At 41.3% G+C, this 7648-nt stretch overlaps 1 protein-coding gene across 1 annotated transcript; it reads left to right on the forward strand.

Annotated features, from left to right (window-relative positions):
- Positions 1-5868: 5868 nt before the first annotated feature.
- On the forward strand, positions 5869-6643 carry LOC120876044 (NADH dehydrogenase [ubiquinone] 1 beta subcomplex subunit 11, mitochondrial-like). The gene has a single exon (XM_040257761.1). It carries the CDS (start codon positions 6081-6083, stop codon positions 6543-6545), a length of 465 nt encoding a protein of 154 aa, XP_040113695.1. The 5' UTR covers positions 5869-6080; the 3' UTR covers positions 6546-6643.
- Positions 6644-7648: the final 1005 nt, after the last annotated feature.

Below are 7648 nucleotides of genomic sequence, written 5' to 3' on the forward strand. Positions count from 1 at the left end.
TGGCAACCCACTCCAGTATCCTTGCCTGGAAAATCTCATGGACAGAGGAGCCTGGTGGGCTACAGTCCATGGGGTCGCAAAGAGTTGGGCACAATTGAGCAACTTAACACTTACTTATTTACTTAAGGCTTTATGAATATACAGTATAAAAATGTTGAAACTAATTTTTGATACTGTATATACAATAAATTTTTCTTAAATTTTGTTTTATCATTTTAACCAACCTTTAAGATCCTTCCTAGTTGACTTTACTCACAGTATATGCTGAAGACTAATACTTGTTTGTTCATATGTAGAGAGCATGCATCTCTGTGGGTGTAATACATGATATGGTTAAACTTAAACATTAGGACTTCCCAGGTGATCTAATGCTTAAGAATCTGCCTGCCAGTGCAGGGGACACAGGTTCGATCCCTAGTCTGGGAAGATTCCACATGCCCCAGAGCAACTAGGTCCATGTGCCACAACTACTGAGCCTGTATTCCAGACCTGTGCTTTGTAAAAAAAAAGCAGCCACGACCATGAGAAATCTGCACACTGCAAACAGAGAGTAGCTCCATGCTGACCTAGAGAAAGCTGACGTGCTGTAATGAAGACCAGTGCAGCCAAAACTAAATAAATTAATTTAAAAAAACTAGAGAATATTTGCCAATGATAATATGGATAATCAAGACTGACTATCCATGCTCACTGCTTTTGCTAAGCTGAACTCACTTTTGACGGGGAAGGGGGATGAAATCAAATAGAATTGTATCAAATCATTGATACAATCTCAGTTTTACCATTCATTTTGAAAAACACATGCTACATTGTATGGGGTAGAGTATTAAAAAAGAAAAAAGAAAAGGGCTTAGGATCAGGGATAAGAGATTTTAGTCCTATTTTAACACTATGTGATTTACAATGCAACTTTGGGAAAGTTGCCTTTTCTCTCTGGTATTCATCTTTATCTATAAAGTGAGAAGATTGATCTTTAAGATTCCTCCCAATATTAATACTCTAGACTGAATAATTATAATCCAATCTAAAGTGGCTTCAGTTCAGTTCATTCACTCAGTCGTGTCCGACTCTTTGTGACCCCATGAATTGCAGCACGCCAGGCCTCCCTGTCCATCACCAACTCCCGGAGTTCACTCAGACTCACATCGATCAAGTCAGTGATGCCACCCAGCCATCTCATCCTCGGTCGTCCTCTTCTCCTCCTGCCACCAATCCCTCCCAGCATCAGAGTCTTTTCCAATGAGTCAACTCTTCCCATGAGGTGGCCAAAGTACTGGAGTTTCAGCTTTAGCATCATTCCTTCCAAAGAAATCCCAGGGCTGATCTCCTTCAGAATGGATTGGTTGGATCTCTTGCAGTCCAAGGGATTCTCAAGAGTCTTCCCCAACAACACAGTTCAAAAGCATCAATTCTTCAGCACTCAGCCTTCTTCACAGTCCAACTCTCACATCCATACATGACCACAGGAAAAACCATAGCCTTGACTAGATGGACCTTAGTTGGCAAAGTAATGTCTCTGCTTTTGAACATGCTATCTAGGTTGGTCATAAATTTTCTTCCAAGGAGTAAGCGTCTTTTAATTTCATGGCTACAGTCACCATCTGCAGTGATTTTGGAGCCCCCCAAAAATAAAGTCTGATGCTTTTTCCACTGTTTCCCCATCTTTCCACTTCCCATGAAGTGATGGGATCAGATGCCATGATCTTCGTTTTCTGAATGTTGAGCTTTAAGCCAACTTTTTCACTCTCCACTTTCACTTTCATCAAGAGGCTTTTTAGTTCCTCTTCACTTTCTGCCATAAGGGTGGTGTCATCTGCATATCTGAGGTGATTGATATTTTTCCCGGCAATCTTGATTCCAGCTTGTGTTTCTTCCAATCCAGCATTTCTCATGATGTACTCTGCATATAAGTTAAAGAAGCAGGGTGACAATATACAGCCTTGACATACCTCTTTTCCTATTTGAAACCAGTCTGTTGTTCCATGTCCTGTTCTAACTGTTGCTTCCTGACCTGCATACAGATTTCTCAAGACGCAGGTCAGGTAGTCTGGTATTCTCATCTCTTTCAGAATTTTCCACAGTTTATTGTGATCCACACAGTCAAAGGCTTTGGCATAGTCAATAAAGCAGAAATAGATGTTTTTCTGGAACTCTCTTGCTTTTTCCATGATCCAGCGGATGTTGGCAATTTGATCTCTGATTCCTCTGACTTTTCTAAAACCAGCTTGAACATCAGGAAGTTCACGGTTTACATGTTGCTGAAGCCTGGCTTGGAGAATTTTGAGCACTACTTTACTAAAGTGCCTTAAAATATTCAAATAACTGAACTTTAAAAATACAGCTATATTACTCCTTTGGGGGCACCCAGTAAATATTTATTTCCAAGTATAAAGGATCATCATGATTCACATACTCTGTATCTGTGAATTTGCCTATTCACTAAAATTTATTTGTAACCCCAACATGAATACTCATCACTTTTGTGGGCATTCATGGATATGCTCCGTTCAGTTCAGTTCAGTCGCTCAGTCATGTCCAACTCTTTGCGATCCCATGGACTGTAGCACGCCAGGCCTCCCTGTCCATCACCAACTCCTGGAGTTTACTCAAACTCATGTCCACTGAGTTGGTGATGCCATCCAACCATCTCATCTTCTGTCGTCCCCTTCTCCTCCCGCCTTCAATCTTTCCCAGCATCAGGGGCTTTTCAAATCAATCAGTTCTTCGCATCAGGTGGCCAGGGTATTGGAGTTTCCCCTTCAACATAAGTCCTTCCAATGAACACCCAGGACTGATCTCCTTTAGGATGGACTGGTTGGATCTCCTTGCAGTCCAAGGGACTCTCAAGAGTCTTCTCCAACACCACAGTTCAAAAGCATCAGTTCTTCATTGCTCAGCTTTCTTCACAGTCCAACTCTCACATCCATACATGACTAATGGAAAAAACCATAGGTTTGACTAGACAGACCTTTGCTGGCAAAGTAATGCCTCTGCTTTTTAATATGCTGTCTAGGTTAGTCATAACTTTTCTTCCAAGGAGTAAGTATCTTTTAATTTCATGGCTGCAGCCACCATCTGCAGTGATATTAGAGCCCCGAAAAATAAAGTCTGACACTGTTTCCATTGTTTCCCCCCATTTATTTGCCATGAAGTGATGGGACCAGATGCCATGATCTTATTTTTCTGAATGTTGAACTTTAAGCCAACTTTTTCACTCTCCTCTTTCACTTTCATCAGGAGGCTCTTTAGTTCTTCTTCACTTTCTGCTATAAGGGTAATGTCATCTGCATATCTGATTTTATTGATATTTCTCCCAGGACTTGATTCCAGTTTGTGCTTCATCCAGCCCAATATACTTGCCATATAAGTTAAATAAGCAGGGTGACAATATTCAGCCTTGATGTACTCCTTTCCTGATTTGCAACCAGTCTATTGTTCCATGTCCAGTTCTAACTGTTGTTTCCTGACCTGCACATAGATTTCTCAGGAGGCTGGTCACATGGTCTGGTATTCCCATCTCATGAAGAATTTTCCACAGTTTATTGTGATCCACAGAGTCAAAGGCTTTGGCATAGTTAATAAAGCAGAAATAGATGTTTTTCTGGAACTCTTTTGCTTTTTTGATGATCCAATGGATGTTGGCAATTTGATCTCTGGTTCTTCTCAGTGCAGTGAAAAATCTGAGTCACACAATGCACATAGTCCTAGCTGAGGTCAAATAAGGTAAGGTTCTCTCTGTTTCAGCTCTCCTACTATAAAGTGCCTTTTTTCTCAGTCTTTTTAGTGTGATATTGTTTGCATTTCTTTTTTACTTTTCGTTGGTGATTTCTCTGTTTCAAATGGCCCCCAAGAATACTGCTGCTATTCTCAAGTCCAAAAAGGCCATGAAGTATCTTATGGAAAAAACATGTGTGTTAGATAAGCTTTGTTCCATCATGAGTTGTAATATTGTTAGCCATGAGTTCAATGTTAATGAATCAAAAATATATATTAATTGAATGTCTTCTATAATTGAATGTCTTTTAATAAAAAATTAAATACGATAGCATTTTATTTTCATTCAGCTTTTCAGATGCTCATCAAGGTATTTGATGTGATAATTATAATGGCTAAATATTTAGGATTCCATTATTTCTTTTTTTCTAATAAGATTCCTCTCTTCTATTTCTAAATTTTTTCATTTTTCAACTTACTTCCACTTGAGTTGTATCTGAATAGTCCAAGATTTCATTTGATGTTATAACTCTTCAAAACATTGCTTTACAGATAACCTCCCTTCCCATCACTCAACAAAACACTTGCCTTCTTTGAGTTCACATTCAGCCTGCCCATTATTCTTTCTCTGGGAATGGAACAGCATCATTTTGACAGAAGCATATCTGAACCTCGTAACACCCCAGGATTGGGAAAGGAAATGAATTAGCCCTTAGACAGGAAAGGTTTTGAGAGACTTTTTCTGGAGAATGGGGGAGTAGTAGTCTGGAAAGTTCAGAAGTGATGGAGAATGATGTGCTGCTCCATGGTCTACAACCAGGAAGATGCCAGCCTCAGATGAGATGACAGCGAGGTGTGTCTGAGAAGGTCAGAGACTACAGTATGTAGTTTTTAGCCTCAAAAAAAAAAATCTAAATTCCCCTTTGATAGGGAGCAGAGGAAGTGCATGTGACAGGGATGACCAGTGTGCCCTGCAGACCAGAAGGTTATTCTTCAAGTATTCTTCAATAGTGTGATTCTCAATTTGTTAGAGAGAGTAGGGATAAAAGGGAACACTCCCACACTGTGGGTGGGAATGTAAATTGGTACAACCACTATGGAAAATGATGTGGAGCTTCCTTTAAAAAAAAAACAACTACAAATATAGTTACCGAATGATCCAGCAACCCCACTCCCAGGCATTTATCTGGAAAAGACAAAAACTCTAATTTGAAAATATATTAATATATATAATGTTCATAGCAGCACTATTTATAACACCTAAGATATGGAAGCAATCTAAATGTCTACCAACAGATGAATGGGTAAAGAAGTTGTTGTCAGTCACCAAGTCATGTCTGACTCTACATGACCCCATGGACTGTAGCATGCCAAGCTTCCCTGTGAATCTGTGAATAGATATATACACAATGGAATATCACTCAGCTATAAAGAAGAATGAAATATTGCCATTTGTACAAAATGGACGGACTTAGTGGATATTATGCTAATTGAAGTAAATCAGACAGAGAAAAGCAGATACATCCCACTATATATAAAATAAATAAACGAAAGGATTTATTGTATAGCACAGGTTATGTTCATTATCTTGTAATAATCTATAATGTAAAAGAATCTGAAAAAGAATATACTACATAAATACATACACATATAACTGAATCACTTTGCTGTATACCTCCAACTAGCACACTATTGTAAATTATTGTTCAGTTTAAAAAGGAAAAGGAGATTCTTTGCAGATTTAACAACAACAAAATATTGTGATTCTCATACAACTCTAGATTCGCTGCAAAAACATAAATTTCAATTCTGACTCAGGTAGGGAGGAGTTCTGAGTACATTAATTTGATTATTTTAAAGAAAAAAGGATCATGTTTCTTGCACTGGATCATAGACAAAACTCATACCTGTATGTTAACTTAGGTCACCCTCCTAACAACCCTGTAGTACTGGTACTATTAAACCCATTTCACAGATAAGGAAAGTGAGGCACAAACAGTCAAGTATGCTGTCTAATGTCACAGAGCTAGGAGGTAACAGAGCTGGGACTTGAATTTGGCTACACACAGCCTCCTCCTGAATACGCTGCTCTTCTATCCATCCTGTCAAGCCCATGCCAGGCCTCTTAAGTCTTTTTGAAAGTTCAGTTCAGATAGTCTGACTGAGAGGATAAGAAGGTGGTTGCTTCCCTGAAGTCATGACAGAGTGAGGCAAAGAGAACCTCTCACCCGTTCGAAAGCAAAGTCCTGATTCAGGACCTATTTAGTGCGGCGGGGGCGGAGCGACAACTCTCGCGCTTAGGTCAACTGCAGCTGCGCGGAGTCACACTTCCGTCCCGACCCCGAGAGCTTGCAGAACGATCTGTTATGGCGGCTGGGATGTTGGGTTTGTGCGGCCGCCGCCTTTTGGCCGTAGCGGCGACGCGAGGGCTCCCGGCTGCCCGTGTTCGCTGGGAATCTAGCTCCTCCAGGGCTGTGATTGCCCCGTCCACTCTGGCGGGAAAGCGGCCGTCAGAACCGACTTTACGCTGGCAGGAGGACCCAGAACCCGAGGACGAAAACCTCTATGAGAAGAACCCAGATTCCCACGGTTATGGCAAGGGCCCTGCTGTGGACGGCTGGAACATGAGAGTTGTCTTCTTCTTCGGATTCTCCATCGTCTTGGTCCTTGGCAGCGCCTTTGTGGCTTATCTGCCTGACTACAGGATGCAGGAGCGGGCCCGCCGGGAAGCTGAGAGGCTTGTGAAATACCGAGAGGCCCATGGCCTCCCCATCATGGAATCCAGCTGCTTCGACCCCAGCAAGATCCAGCTGCCAGAGGATGAGGACTAACTGGTTGCCAAAAGGGGCATAAGAAGCACCACCTTCTCTACCCTGCCTGCCATTCTGCCCTCTCCTCAGAGCCCCTAATTAAAGGGACTGAAAGTGTGGGGAAAAAAAAAAAAGAAAGTTCAGTTCAGTTTAGTCGCTCAGTCATGTCTGACTCTTTGTGACCCCATGAACCTCAGCACTCCAGGCCTCCCTGTCCATCACCAACTCCCAGAGTCCACCCAAACCCATGTCCATTGAGTCGGTGATGCCATCCAACCATCTCATTCTGTCTTCCCCTTCTCCTCCTGCCCTCAGTTTTTCCCAGCATCAGGGTCTTTCCAAATGAGTCAGCTCTTTGCATCAGGTAGCCAAAGTATTGGAGTTTCAGCTTCAGCATCAGTCCTTCCAGTGAATATTCAGGACTGATTTTTAAAAGTGGTCTGCTACAAACAATCACTGTGCAGATGTTTTATCTCCTCTTAGTTCCCTGAGGACTGGGATGCTTCTGATTCTTTATGTTTCCTACAGTGCCTGACACTGACCTGAGAAAAAATGCTGCTCTTATATGCACATGTAAAAATCAAGCTTGCTCACAAAACAGATCTGAATATATGTGTGCAAATACACACATATGTATATATAGTCTTTAAAATATAGATGTATAGCCAGGTTCAGTCAGACTCAATGCAGCAGCTACAGTCAACATCTCAAACCATGTTAATCACAAATTAAATGCATTTCTGCTAACCAAAACATTGATATTTTTCATTATCTATTTCATATCATGATCAGATTATACAATAAAAATAGTAGTTAGATGCATGTTTTAAAGCAGCAAGTAAACTAGCTCTGAAATTTATTTTGAATGCCATTTCAAAACTATTTTGAGGAGAGAACACATGATTGTTCAAGAGCAGGCCATAGCTAATGGAGAGGATTCTGCTGTGTCCACTCAAACCCCCCTTCAGACCTGAAGAACTTTTGCCCCCACCTGCCAGGAGACTACCAGCTGTCAAACCTTCAAGCTGAGCCCCCACCAGAAACTACCCTCAGCTGAGGACAGTTGCCTCAAGCAGAGGTATGCAAGTGGCATGCAAGCACTGGTCAGTGTGAGAATGTAAAGG

Source organism: Oryx dammah, unplaced genomic scaffold, assembly GCF_014754425.2.
Source record: "Oryx dammah isolate SB20612 unplaced genomic scaffold, SCBI_Odam_1.1 HiC_scaffold_17, whole genome shotgun sequence".
Taxonomy (NCBI): domain Eukaryota; kingdom Metazoa; phylum Chordata; class Mammalia; order Artiodactyla; family Bovidae; genus Oryx; species Oryx dammah.

What these genes read in the sequence shown, in the direction of transcription:
- LOC120876044 (XM_040257761.1), top strand. Translation starts at nt 6,081, where the DNA reads ATGGCGGCTGGGATGTTGGGTTTGTGCGGCCGCCGCCTTTTGGCCGTA.